Raw genomic sequence first — 15000 nt, 5'->3', positions numbered from 1 at the left:
TGATCTGGGCTGGAGACAGGCCTCAGTGGGCCCGAAGAGATTCGATTATGGGGGGGTGGAGGGGCGAAGAAATGAAAAGCCTTGGGAAGGTGAGACGAGGTTCAGGGTTAATTCCATCACTGTGTTCCTGGAATTCAAACGTCAGGGAATGGAGCTCCATCAGAATACCCCCCCCCCCCTCCCCCCTCCCTCTTTTATGATTCCAGAAGACCCTCTGATACACACTCATAACGGTTCCAGATGATACCACGGCCCCAGCAAGCACTCCCTCTCTCTCTCTTCCTCTCTTTTTTCGCTTTATTCTTCTATCTCTCCCTCTTCCTCTGTGTCTCTATCACTTTCTTAGCGACTATGGGATGAGAGCAAAAAAACAACAACCAGGCCACGGTGCGTGTCGTCATCGTCTCCATGAGGGCAAGGACGGAGTTTAAAGGCCAGAAACATGGCCGAGGCCACCAAAACATCTAGCCACACAATGTCACACAGGGCCACTGGAGAACATCAAGCCACCCGTCACGGAGGTGATGACAACAAAATAAGGGACTAGCGAAACAGCTAGAGTGTCCCGGGAGTCGTCTTGTGTCGGAGGACTATGTCATTAAGGCCGCTAGGTCTATATATGCTTCAGCAACGGGAGCTGTACTAGCACCGAACCCAACGCTAACTGTAGGCTAAGCACACACCAAACTACATGTACATGCAGACAGAAACCCAACAGTATAAAAAAAAATCACTCATTGGTCCACAAAGTGAAACTCTATATAAATATATACTTTAAAACAACCTTCAGTAACACACTCAGAGGCTGTGAGGCTCACTTAGCTCACCGGTCTAATAGAAAATATATATATTTATATATAGAGTGAAGGAATGCAGCCTAAAATAAGTATGAACTGTAACATAGTGGGCATATACTGTATCTCCACAGGTTAAAACACTGGTCTTCATGGGTGACATAAAAACATTTAAAAAAAAGATTTGTTTAAATGAGGAACAAATTGTACAAAGACAAAATATGGCAGGATTTTTTTTTCTTCAGCTACAGTTCAATGCTTTGTTAAGACAACGGGAGTGCATTTTCATCAGTGGACAGAATTCTCTGTAGTCCAGCATGTCACTATAAGGCACGGCATCTCAAGAAGACGGTCTCGTTTTGATTTTACATCTTTTTTTCTGCTCGTCTGTTTCATGCTGCACTTAACTGAACTCAAAAAATTCAAAATCACTGGCAGTGGAGTTACACTGAATTGGAAAAAGAAGTTAGAGGTCTCCTGTTTTTTAAGGAATCATTTCTTAAGACAGCCGCATGTTTTGGTTTTTGAAGAAGAAAAAGGAATGACTCAAAGGCATAGTTTAAACTAACAACTCAGTACGAACAGGAACATCTATTTTTGTTTACTTCCTGAACGCTTTCTGGAAAAATTCCTTCATAAGCTCCACCTAATAAAAAAAAATGCTTCATGTCTTACATCAGAGTTGGTGCCACAAAACAACCCCAGGACAGTATAACAGAACTTCAGCACAGTGCTCACAATTAACTGGTTTCACTTTAAAAAAAGAAAAACACCTTTTTTCTTCACTTCAAAGTGAGAAAGGCACTGCTTGTGGTGTGGCTTAGTGAATCCAGCATACTGGCGCCTCCTTCTTTGGTATACCTCGAAACGGCTCATACCGCCATAATACTTCTTCCAACCTCCACAGTGGTCCAAATTACAAGCGTTATGAGCCCAACGTGCTTGTAACCAACCCATCCATTTCTTTCAAGTGATCACATCCAAACTTGATCTTGCATACCGAGACAGGTGTGATGAACCTGTAACAGTGGAACGTCTTTTATGCCAAATGGCATCGATCTGCAATCCCGATAGTATGCTGTGACGTATAATCAAGTAGCTACGGAGTACAGCCTAAAGGATACGTATATCGACCTACTGCACTCGACAGTTTGAAAACTATCAGTATCAAAAAAGACTGAATGCTGAAGGAGTGAACAGGCGCTGCCACAGGAGCAGTCACAAAAGAAGATTCTCTGAAGATTCACTATTATTCATTCGACACTAAAAAAGTTCAATGTCCACATGACATTTCATTGACATCGTTTGTCGATTTTTTTTTCATTTCAAAAAAGAATCCCACGTCGCTGGTTCACTCCTCTTTGTCGTTGCTGGTATTTTAAAGCTTATAAGTCGGATAGCAAAAAAAAGGAAAGACACTGAAAGACACAACATTCAGTTCATCACCACCACAGTTCTCCTCCCTCCATAAGGACCCCCAGATAAGAAGAGTTAAAAGGCATCAGTAGATGAGGGGCTTGTCCTGGGGGGGTGATGGGTAGGGCTGGGTTGGGTTGGGTTGGTTGGGTTGGTTGGGGTGGTGGAGGATGTCATAGCCAGCTGCCTCTTACATGGAGTGGTCAGGGTCATGTCCCATGTACTCATGGTGAGCAGAGCTGGAAAACAAAGAAAAAGAAAGAAAAAAAGAGGGAATGATGGTGGGATGGAGGGAGGAGGGGAGGGGTAGAGAGAGAGAGAAAATAAAGCTTAATTCTTTTTCATTTATTTCAAGAATACGCAGCAAGCAAAGCAACCATCTCCATACATGCTGGCAGGATATCAAACGTTGAGTGCACTTGGAACGGGCTTAAAAGGAGAGAGACAAACGGCCCGGCTCAGGACGATGAAACAGGGGGGCAAATGGAACCCAGAACCAGCGTTCCGAAACAACCAAACGGGCCGAGGGGGACGGAGGGCTCTGCTGCCCAGGCCGAGCCGCTCCACAGAGACCTGGTTCTAAACACGCATCTGGACCACGCTTGTCCTTTTTAATATTTCAAAAAAAAATCTAACCAAGACCGGATTTGGGTGGCCATTTTGTGGTCGATGTCCCCATCTGGGGTACGCCAGGCCATTTGGGTGCTCTCTTCTTCACCTTCACTACAAGCGAAAAATAAAGTGTGCAACGCCAAGGGCTCCCAACGATTTTTTCAATTTTTATGAAGCTTTGGGCCTGCACCCTTCATCTTGATCGATGATCCAGATGATTGGAGACCTTGGGTGTCGCAGACATTATTTTCTCACTTTGCTTTTATGCATTAGTCCAGTAGTTACATAGTTTTTAGATGCACCATATGTGTTGTTGTTCTCCGCTCACCTGCTCTTGCTGTGCACTCCCACGGAGAGAGAGGCGATGGCGGAGACGGCGTCGCTGGCTGAGTCGCGGCGCTGGGCCTGCATGTAGGACATGTCCACCGTGTGGGCCAGAGTATTCACCGAGCGCCAGTACTGCCCTGTAACACACAAACGCACACACACACACACACACGGTTAGAGAACAGTCTACCACCTCACATCATTAAATATTATGAACTCTACTACTTGTAAATAAATAATAAAAATAAGTGACATGACATGACCAGATGTACTGGCCTGAAACACACACGCGCACGCGAACGCGCACGCACGCGCACGCACGCGCACACACACACACACACACACACACACACACACACAATGCTACCTTGTGCTGCAGCACACATACACTTGCATTTCTCGTTAATAAAGCCTGTGATGTGTACATATTTTTTCTGTTTTTCATCTATTGGCTTGCATACGTACACTGTGTACACACTCAGTTATGTACAAACGCACACAAATGGGTGCACACACGTGTGCACCCTCACACAAACATACACACAGGTCAGAGAACAATCTACCTCCTCAGCCTATTACAAAATCACAAGCTGCACTACATGTACTAAATAATATTAGAAAAATAGAAGCAACAGGATATAAACAGTTGTAAAAGATGTAAAATGACAGTGGTAAATATATACATGTACAAATGTTATTCACTTCACTCGATACACGAAATTCGAAACAGAGATTCGTTTAGGAGGAAATGATGTAAGACTAATGGTAAACGGTTTTATTTTTAACTCTACCACACAACGTTCATTAATATATATTACAAACATCTATTGTATTGACAGACCTAATTGTATACTGTGCTGTACTGTTCATGTGTGTTTGTACTGTATTATATGCATGTGCCTGGGAGGGCTGCACACACAGACCCCAAATCTTACTGTGCAGAAGAACACATGTGCAAGTGAACACACTCACGAATGTGAGTGCATGTTTTATGTGTGCGTGTATGTATGCGTGTGCATTCCGATGTATAGTATGTGTGTGTGTGTTTGTGGGGGGGGGGGGGGGGGGTCGCTTTCGCCCAGTGCGTTCGATTCGACTCCTTCCCTAAACGAAGGGGCTTAACATTTTTGTGGCTTTGCAAATATTTGTAATTAATTGAACGCCACTGCGCTGACATTTGCGCGCAATCAGGAGGAGGATGTTGGTGGAGGTGCTGTGCCAGAGAGACGGTTTGAAGTTAATTAGAGCCAGGAGAGTCGGAGGCGAGGGGGGATGCAGATTATGGCATGGGTGGGAGACGACAGCCTGACGGAGTGAGTGAGAGAAACGTTTGGGGAGAGGAGAGGAGAAATGCCAAGCGGGAAAGAAAGAGACAGCGAGAGAGGGAGAGTTGCCAAGATGAAGGGACTATCAGGCCAGGGACAAGTCTGGAATGGGTACCATCAGGGCACGCAGGGAAGCAGCCAGGGCAGCGTGTAAGCAGAACAGCATGGCACAACATGGCAGTGTGGTTACGACAGCCAGGGGATGGGAGTGAGAAGCAAGCGGGCACAGCCACACGTTTTACTGGACAACTGGCTAAGGGAGCAAGGGTAGTTGTCTGACTATATGATAAAAATAAGCATAAAATAATAATTACAAATATAATAATAATTATAACGATATTAGTACTGATAATTATTACAAGAATAATAATAAATATTATGATGACGCTAATAATATAATAATAAATTGTCATCATCGTCTCTCCTTGTATTACATATTCTATAAGGATGAACCTCATTGTGCGTTAACTGTTTGGCAAAGGAGCACTGGACAGATGTGCTGTATATATCCAGTAGTGTACTCTGTAGTACTCCTAGTGGAAACAGAGAAACCCTCTAGCAGGGTAATGTGGAGAGCTCTACTACTGCCCTGTGTGATGCCAAAGGGTGGCCTGACAGCCAGAAGTGGAGTCAACAAGGATCGCAGGACAATTCAATAATCGATTCGGCAAAAGCCATAGTCGATGCGGCATATATTTTCACGTTTCAATTACTTCCGTGGACATTTCCGGAGTAAATTAACTGTTGTATTGCCTCATGATGACAGATGAAAAAGTCAAAAGTAAAAGTAAAAAATGTAATGCATTGCAATGCATCATAGAATCGGACTGAATCGATTCGAATCGAATCGAATCGAATCGAATCGTTACCTTCCGAATCGTAATCGAAACAAATTGAAAGGGCAGTGCCAATGCACACCACTAACGGCCAGAATGGTGGATAGAGAGGCAGGCGGGTACTATAGTGGCCGAGGCAGGCTGACAGAGGGGGAAAATGTCTGGGGTGGTGGCTGAAGGCAAGTGTGGAGAAGTCATCCGGGCAAGGTTATGGTTCAGTTTTAGTCTATGTGACAAGCGTTGCTAGACAGAATGTAAAGAGACAAACTTTCTGTTTTCTGGAGGAAGTCAAACTACAGCAAAAAGTTTCAGACAGCAGAGACATACTTGTTGCATACTGCGACTGGGTAGCAGCTCTGCAACGTCTGCATTCTGACTCGATGCTTTGATCACTCTTGACAGTCCAACTCGCATGGCTTTCAAAAAGCCTTTGATTTTCGTTTTCCTCGGTCGCTGGCACAAAACTACGAAAGCGTTCACTGCCATAACATCTGTCGACAACTTTGGGTTTTTTGCTGAGCGACAATTGTTGCCTGGACATTGAGTAGTTAGCCTTAAGCTGGCGTAAAGGTCATTCTACAGACATAGCCATAGGGCAGACCTGTGCCAGGACACCTTGGACCCACCCAATCAGAAAGGTGCATTAAGGAAAATCATCGTTTTAGCAATGAAAATGACCAAAACGTTTTGGACTGGGCCCACCATCTTGGTACTGCATGCGGGAGTGAGGATAGGGCACATACAGCAGAGTTATAATGTGTGTGACAAGATGAGGGCCCACGTTATGCGGGCATGATGGTCATGTGGCCATGGGCCAGGGTTGTGCTCCTTGACAACGTCGTTGCAACTTACTTGGTTGCAATGCAATTTCCCATTGGAGGAAACCTAGTAAGTTTCTAACTGGTTTGCAACGATGGTTTCAAGAAACAGGGTCCAGGGTGAGAGCATGTGTGGGGGCGTGGATATATGTGTGATGCCATAAGGGTATGTGTTACAGTTCATTGGTGAGTGAGGATATACTGTGTGAGGTTGCGTATGACTGAGCAAGAGAGAATGTAACATGAGTGATGGGGCAAGAATGTACAGTAAGTGAATGAGGATGTGTGTGTCAGGGTGAGTATGTGGAGAAGGAATCTAACACTCACTGTGGACCTGGATGTGATGCCAAATGGCAGAATGTGACATGGTCAAGATGTGCATGTGTGTGTGTTGCATGGGAAGAGAGTGTGTGTAAATCAGGATATGAGTGACTGTGAAGTGAGGATGTGAGTGGCATGGTAAGTGGGAGTGTATGAAGGTGATGACGTATTTTAGTTTAAAAGCCCTTCTAGGGACGGGCATGGGAAAGTAACCCATGGCTATAAATGCTATAATGCTTGTCATTTGTGCTGTTGTATAGCCTACATGATATCTGTCCCTATCAAATAAATCAAACTGAACTGGATGTGTGTGAAAATCAGGACACCTGAGACAGGGTGAGGATGTGCGTGAAGGAGAGGATGTGTGTGAATTTGAGGGCGTGTCTGAAGGTGAGGGTGTTTGTGACAGGGTGAGGATGTATGATAAGGTAAAGAATGTGAAGGAGATGTCTGTGTTGTGCTAAGTACGAGTCTGACATGGTAATAATGTAAGGATGTGGGCTGGGCATCGGACACTTATACTGAATGACACGCCAGTGGTGTAGTCTACGTAGAACGCAGGTAAACTTCTAAATTTCAGGGATTTCAGTATACCCACTTAAAATTGATTGATCCATTGTTTTGTATAGCACAAATATATACAGTATACCCACGTCAAAAATGCTTAAGTGTACAGTATACCCACCATAAAAAAGTAGACTACACCACTGTGACACGCTGCAGGTACAGTATCATACACTGCTAGCAAAGGGCAAAATGCTGTGTTTGGTGTGTGTGTGTGTAGGTGTGTGTGTGTGGGAGGCAGGGCAGACACTTACTCTGAACCTGTATGATGCGCTGAAGGGAGCGAACGCCATTAGCACAGGGCCTCTGCTGAAGCACTTCCTGAGACAGAGACTCCACCTGAGAGGAGAGGAGAGGAGAGGAATAGAGGGGTGAGAACTACAATAGGGATGCACCGATATATCGGCACCCGATACTGCTCATTATACTCATACTCGTACTCGTCAAGCACTTGCCGATACCAGGAACAATACTGCTATTACACAAAACAATGCAAAATCTTGTCACGTTCTGTGGACTTGAAAGCATAATGGAAAAAAGTGCCACCTCATACATTTGTTAACATTTACAGTTTTTCTTGAATGCTTTGACACAGTTGTCACTCCAAAAAGCACATTTTCATACCAGTTCACGCAATGGGCTAACCAGTTAAACCGATTCTCCAAACACAACATCTTTATTTGCAAAAGGCTACTACGTTTCCAAAATATTTAACATATGCAATAAAAGCAAACTCTGTCTTCAGTCCAATACACAATGCATAGCAGTGTATGAACACTCCCAGTCAGTCATTACACAATGGTCGTAAAAATCCAAAACACGGCTGTCATGTTGACACAATTTGCCGTTATTTAACACTGCTGTCAATTACATTCAAGGCAGTTCCATTGTTGTTTCTTTTACTTAGCCACTGTCTCTGCTTGATCAGGATCTACTGACTGAGAGATAGCATGCCCAGTAAATGCTTTGCATAAAGATTTGAGTTGTGTGTCTTTTCATATGTAAAATTGTCAGTAGGCTAGGTAGTGGGTCCGTGTAACAATAATGTCTTAAGGCAAAGAACTGGATTGAGAACCAGAATGCTTTGATTTAGTTTTGTTTGTTTGTTTGTTTGTTTTCCTTTTATTTCTATTTTTTTTACTGTAATCAAAATTGTACTAATGGCTGATAACGATATTACAGAAAATATGTGTAAAGTAAAACATGATGTTGCAGTACGAGAATGCACTTACAGTAAATTTGCAAAAGAACTCCATGCCAAGAACAAACAAGAAGACTCTGTGTATGAAGACTGATTGCTAAATTAAGATTTTTGAGAAGGAGTGTCAAATAGGTGCTCTGGTGTGTTCACACAACTGACGGTAATTTTTAAAAGTCAGGAGTAGATTTTTCTGTATGGTTATCAGAGCTTAAACAATGAAATGTGCACTACTTAAATGGCACATAGGTTAACTGTTTAGCAAAAACTGTGTTATATGAATGGGAGATATGTCAAGTCAACAAGAATGTGTTAACACATATGCACAACGTGTCTTTTGCTTTGTTGAAATAGTGATCATGACGACTTTGTGTGAGTCAGTTTAAAAAATCGTGTTAAAGCGATCAAGAAAAACTGTAAATCTACATGGAAATGGACAATAAAAATATCACAGGTGGAAAAAAACAAGGCCATGCATTTATTTTCATTGCATTTTGGTGGTACAAGGTATCGGTATCGGTACTCGGTATCGGCAAGTACACACATCAATGTACTCGTACTTGTATCGGTTTTCAAAAAAGTGGTATCGGTGCATCCCTAAACTACAACACTCACAAACACCAGTCACACACACATACAGTAAGTAAAAGTGTGGCTCGGGCCAGGCAGTCAGTCAGTCAGTCAGACAGACGCATCCCCCCTTATTGATACTGAAGGCAGCAACTGTCACAATGTCAAATTACACACATCACGCGTATGGTGCAGACAGACAGGCAGACAGTGCATATCCTCTTCACAGTTACAGACAGCGCTGGAGTAAGAGCTGACGTGATGCATGGGCCAATGTCACTCACAATGTCACGTACGCTAACACTGAAGATGCTGACGAGACAAGATACTCAGCCTGAACTCCTCACATGAAGAGCACAGGGTTTGGGTGTGAGTCACTTGTGTTTGTATGTGTGTGTGTGTGTGTGTGTGTGGGGGGGTGTTTGTGTGTGTGTGTGTGTGTGTGTGTGTGTGTGTGTGTGTGTGTGTGTGTGTGTGTGTGTGTGTGTGTGTGTGTGTGTGTGTGTGTTACTGTATCTGTGTTTACAAGTGTGGTGTGTGTGTGTGTGTGTGTGTGTGTGTAACTGTATCTGCATTTACAAGTGTGTGTGTGGTGTGTGTGTGTGTGTGTACTGTCTGCGTTTAGAAGTGTGTGTGGTGTGTGCGTGTGTGCTGTCTGCGTTTTCAAGTGTGTGTGTGTGTGTGTGTGTGTGTGTGTGTGTGTGTGTGTGTGTGTGTGTGTGTGTGTGTGTGTGTGTGTGTGTGTGTGTGTGGTGTCGTCTCTGACCTCGTTGCTGAGCAGGGTGCTGACGCAGGCTTCAGATGCGTCGCAGATGGCGGTGAGGTCGTGACCGCCCTCCAGAGCCAGCACCACGCGACCCCCAGCCAGCTCCATCAACTTCCGGGTCAGGAAGCCAAAACCTGCACAACAGGTGGAGATGAGGAGAGGAGGGGAGAAAAGGTTCAGTAAATTATTATTATTAATGTTAGTGTGTGTGTTTGTGTGTGTGTGTGTGTGTGAGTGTGTGTGTGTGTGTGTGTGTGTGTGTGTGTGTGTGTGTGTGTGTGTGTGTGTGTGTGTGTGTGTGTGTGTGTGTGTGTGTGTGTGTGTGTGTGTGTGTGTGTGTGTGTCCAAGCCAAAGCCTGATAAGCTGGTGGAAGGGAGACATTTAATTGCTGTGGTTACTGTATATTAGAGTGTTAGAGTCATTAAATCCTGTGTGCTGAGGTGAACTGATTAACTTTGAAGGTCAACATTGTCAAGATGGATGACTTTCAGGATGAATGCCAACACATTGAAATTCACAACTGGCAAAGAGTTTCACTCATTTTCATTTTCTGTTCAGTTCTTTCTAAAAAGTACTTCATCTTTTACTCATATATTTTTTACACTTACGTCATTGAATATTTGCATTTTTCGATGTATAATACAGTGTGTATGGAAAAATTATGTTGGTTGTTGCTTCGCTATTCAAGATGGATGTTGGACACAGAGAGACTCATGACAGCTAGTATCTGTATAGGACTCCCACGGGAGCGTAATCCAATTAGATTAATAAACTCGAACCAGAGATTGCGGGGTTGTTGCTTGTCACTGACATTCCCACAGTGGTGACAGTGTGTAAACTTTCTGCTTTGCTCTTATCTGAAGTGTGGCCGAAAGAGATTTCATACTACACGCTAACAGTAGCGAGGGACAGGTCAACTTCACACAGCTGGTCCCCAAAACTACACGACGATGGCTAATCATGATCTCTATAATTACATTCCCAATTACTGTACGCTGCTTTAAGTTCAGTAGTGATCCCGTTCCACATGCAGACGTAATTGTAAACATCTGATCTACATGTTTTAGCGTTTTGAATTGCGATGATGATCAGTGTTGTTGTGGCAGCGTGCTGACTGTGAATATCTTGTGCAGTCGTGAGAACGTTCAAATAGTTATAAGTCAGGTCGTCGGGAGTGAAAGGAATTAACGGGGACACAATCAGGATTTTAGCGGGAGGGGGGGGGGGGTTAGCGTGCCTTCGTATTAGCGCCGCAAATTCCACTGATCGGAGCGGAGGGCACGTGGCGAAGAAAACACGCCGCATTTCACACAGAACCTGGCCCGCGTTCAGACAGCTTGCGCTTGCACTTCAAGAGACGCGCCAACGATTTGTCTCCTCGCATGAAATTCCATTTCGGGGAAAATTGCAGGAGAGAGCGAGAGTGTTCTCTGAACCCGCTGAAGAGCCAGATTAAAAAGAACAGAACAGCGGAGAGGGGGTGAGAGGGCGAGAGAGAGAGAGAGAGAGAGAGAGAGAGAGAGAGAGAGAGAGAGAGAGAGAGAGAGAAGAAGAAGAAGAAGAAGAAGAAGAAGAAGAAGAATAGGAAGAAGAAGAAGAAGAAAGGAAATGAAAGGCAGAACAGAGTATGTGCAGAGACAGATGAAGTTCTCCCTAATGAAAGGAGATCATCTGCTGCATAGCAAATGGAACTACACTGCTGTAGCGGAGACGTAGCTCATGCGCTAGCCGTTGCTTAGAAACAACACAGTGACTCTCCACGCATAAGTTGCTTTGGATAAAAGCATCTGAGTAACTTTGAATAAAAGCATCTGCTATACATGTAATGCCATGCCAAGTCAATGCCTGTATCTCACTATCCATCAAAGCTGACAATGGTGGACTTTTGCGTGTGTAAGCCGTTGTTGTCACCCAGGCTGGAACGCTAGCCACAACAGACATAGCTAAGCGGAATACAGTGATTTGCAAGTGTAAGCAGTTCTGTGCAGAGAGAACCACTGTATGGTGGCACCCCGCTGGGACAGAGGCTAAGGGTAGAGTAGGCACAGGATTCTCTCTCTCTCTCTCTCTCTCTCTCTCTCTCTCTCTCTCTCTCTCTCTCTCTCTCTCTCTCTCTCTCTCTCTCTCTCTGTCTGATGCTGTCTGTGGCAGTGAGGGGGAGGTAAAGTGTGCGTTTGAAGTAGAGAGTGTGGTGAGAGGGTGGAGGCAGATATGGTGTGTAGAGGGTGAAGGGGAGGGAATTTCGGGCACTTACATTTTGCGGAGACACGGTAGCCCCCCAGGGCGGCTGTGTGGCCCTCCACAGCATCAAAGCCCGACGACACCAGCACCACGTCTGGACAGAACTCCTGGGCAATAGGCATCACCACCGTCCTTTAAAGGAGACAAAGACAGACACAGGGCCCTGGGTTAGCCACATGGAAACATGGAGCCTGGGGATTACAGGATTTATAGGACTGGACTTACCTCACTGGTAAGCAAACGCACAGAGTGACTTCAGCTTTTATGCACTTCTCAGAGAACTATATAATTCTTTGTAGTGAGTCTCTAAATAAAGTTTTTTTCTTACAAGGGCGGTATTTAACCAGATGGAAAGCTGAACGATACAAAGTAGAGGTTTTACCAAGGCCTATCAATGTATAAATCTTCTTGGGTACTTGGACAGGTGGTTTCTGTGGGAGATTATCTACATGGCTGAGGTGTTGTGTAAATTAGAGTCAGGTGCTTTAGTAAATGGATGGAAAAATTACATAATAAGGGCTGTACATTCTGCAGCCAAGGTGCGTGTACCAGAATCTTGCAGGGTTTCTGTGAAAATCCATGCCATCAGTTAAAGGGACACTGTGTGAGATTTTTAGTTGTTTATTTCCAGAATTCATGCTACCCATTCACTAATGTCACCTTTTTCATGAATACTTACCACCACCATCAAATTCTAAGTATTCATTATGACTGAAAAAATTGCAATTTTCATACATGAAAAGGGGAATCTTCTCCATGGTCCGCCATTTTGAATTTCCAGAAATAGCCATCTTTAGCTGCAAAAATGACTCTACTTGGGCCATACTCGGAAATAATAGTTTATTATTTAGTTAACTTTCATGAAAAGATCAAATTTGGCAATAGGCAGCCCCGTTTCAATGACCATCATAGTTGAAATACCTTTTTTGACCATTTCCTGCACAGTGTCCCTTTAAGTCACTCTACTACTGTATGTACATGGATGGTAATTATTTTGATGCAGCACATCTTCCCTCAGTGGCCATTTAGTGTAGTTAGTATATGAGAGGAATTTTGTAAATTGGTAATGTTTCTAGCTAGAATTTCTCATTGAAGGTAGTCTACGTATCAAATAAGTATCAAACTGACTCAGTGTTGGGGGCACTGTGGCGCAGCGCACTAAGCCCCTTACATATGGGCTTGCGTGCCCAGGGGCACCCAGGTTCGAATCCGGATGGAATCATTATCTCAACCTTAGCACATCTCTCTCTCTTTACACTGACTTCCTGTCACACTTCACTGTCCTATCCAAAATAAAGTAAAAAAGACCAAAAAAATGTCTTATTAAAAAAAAAAGTGACTCTGTGTCTGTGTGACAAAGATGGGGTGAAAATGTCAAGGCAGGCCACCACTGTGTACAGTAAGAGCCTGATCCTACATTACGGTAAAGAACCGTAAGCGCCACATAAAACATCAATCATTTTAATCACCGTGTGCAGGGTGGTCCATTGAAATCTGTTGAAGGGGCTTGAACGGGTAAGTGCTTACAGCGCCTGCCTATCAAGCGTCTATCAGCAGCTCTGCTGCACTGTGCCCACAGGCCTGGATGCAGGGCGTGATCTACGACTGTGTACTCTGGTGTACTAAAGGCTTCATTTCACCCAAGAGCACAGAGCTGGGGGGCCCGGGTGATGTTGCATTGTGCCTGCTCTGCATGGCCAACAGAGGAATTTCCCCCTCAACACACACAGCCATTTTCAACTCTCTCTCTCTCTCTCTCTCTCTCTCTCTCTCTCTCTCTCTCTCTCTCTCTCTCTCTCTCTCTCTCTCTCTCACACACACATACACACACACACACACACACACACACACACACACACACACACACACACACACACACACACACACACACAGACGCATGCACGTATGCACGTATGCATATACGCACACACTGTAGTCAGAGGACATGAAGAGGACATGACTAGTGTCTGTGCGGTATCGACAGCTTTACTGAACCACCTGGTTTGAAGCACAGTACACAAGCTGGACACAGTGCCTTGGTTTCCATTCTTCCTCAAGGGGAAAGCACAAAGATGTGCATTGATGGTCTAATTTTACATCGAGCAACTCCTCGACACGTTACAATGGGCACACACAAGTGAGGCCAAGTACAAACTATGTTGAATGAACACCCACCCGATCAGTGGAGCGGCAGTGCAGGTAGCATTGCAAAGCTTTTAAAAACGTTGACGGACTTGCCAACCCACCACCGCTAGCTGGCATGCAGCATTCCAGCCAACGCGAAGGAAAGAAAAAACAAACACAACACAACAACAAACGGAGGAACACAGTCTACATCTAGAACTCGGCCAACAAGGGGAGCTACAAGAGGACTGAGGTATGTGTTTCAGAGCAGTATTACAGACTACTCACAGCTCTGGAAAACACACACAGCTAAATAACTCCACAGACACAAACTAAACACAATCTAAACACTATGTATTACGCTTGGTTCAACATGGTATTTGCACACACACACACATGCACGTATGCACGCACGTATGCACGCACTCACACACACGCACACGTGCACACGCACGCACACACACACACACACCCACACACACACACACAAGCACAGCGGAGGTAGGCTAAATCATCTTAAATTGGATACTTAAGTGTTTGTGCAATAATACGTCAACGACGTGTTGTACTGTAAAGAGTGAGACTTTTCAGGGGGCCACTGTGTCAAGCTACCACATCCTGTATAGATGCACGGCCCATTAAGGTATGGCTGCCTAGCTGGCACTGGTGTCTGGGGGAGGGGGGCTGGTATTGGGGGCCCATACTGGGGGCCAGGTGGTGTTGGGGGTCTGGTGTGGGGCATAACTGTGGCGTTGGGGAGCTAGTTTTGGGGTTAATGGAGTTGGTGTTGGTGTTGGTGTGGAGGATCCGGTGTTGTGGGGTGGGGGGGCTGCTGTGGGGGTCTGGTCTTAAGGTATGGCTGCATAGCTGGCTGGATGGTGTTTGGGGGGTGTGCTGGGGGGCTTGGCTGAGGTCTCCAGAGCTTCTGTAGTCCCAGGGTGACCCTTGGAAAGCCAGAGATGTTTCAGAGCGAACTCGGTCTCTCTCTCCAAAGTATCATAATTCCAACCAATGATTTTGATGAGCAGGGTGAAGTTTTAATTCTTCTCTCTCTCTCTTTCTTTCTTTCTTTCTTTCTTTCTCTCGC

General features: G+C 44.7%; 1 protein-coding gene across 1 annotated transcript in view; it reads right to left on the bottom strand.

Moving 5' to 3' along the window:
* Positions 1-15000, bottom strand: part of LOC134463452 (histone deacetylase 7-like) — a 61055-nt gene that overhangs the window by 1156 nt on the left and 44899 nt on the right. The window contains exons 20-24 of the mRNA XM_063216649.1: positions 11803-11921; positions 9548-9681; positions 7268-7352; positions 3151-3286; positions 1-2449 (exon numbers count right to left, since the gene is read on the bottom strand). The exon at positions 1-2449 is cut by the window's left edge and continues 1156 nt beyond it. Of these exons, the coding sequence (XP_063072719.1) occupies positions 2401-2449; positions 3151-3286; positions 7268-7352; positions 9548-9681; positions 11803-11921 (523 nt within the window). The 3' untranslated portion in view covers positions 1-2400. The remainder of the gene's footprint in view (positions 2450-3150; positions 3287-7267; positions 7353-9547; positions 9682-11802; positions 11922-15000) is intronic.

The sequence above is a fragment of the Engraulis encrasicolus genome, chromosome 14 (genome assembly GCF_034702125.1).
Source record: "Engraulis encrasicolus isolate BLACKSEA-1 chromosome 14, IST_EnEncr_1.0, whole genome shotgun sequence".
NCBI lineage: Eukaryota > Metazoa > Chordata > Actinopteri > Clupeiformes > Engraulidae > Engraulis > Engraulis encrasicolus.
Note: the sequence above shows the minus strand (reverse complement) of the source record. Positions and strands in the feature narration are given on the sequence as shown.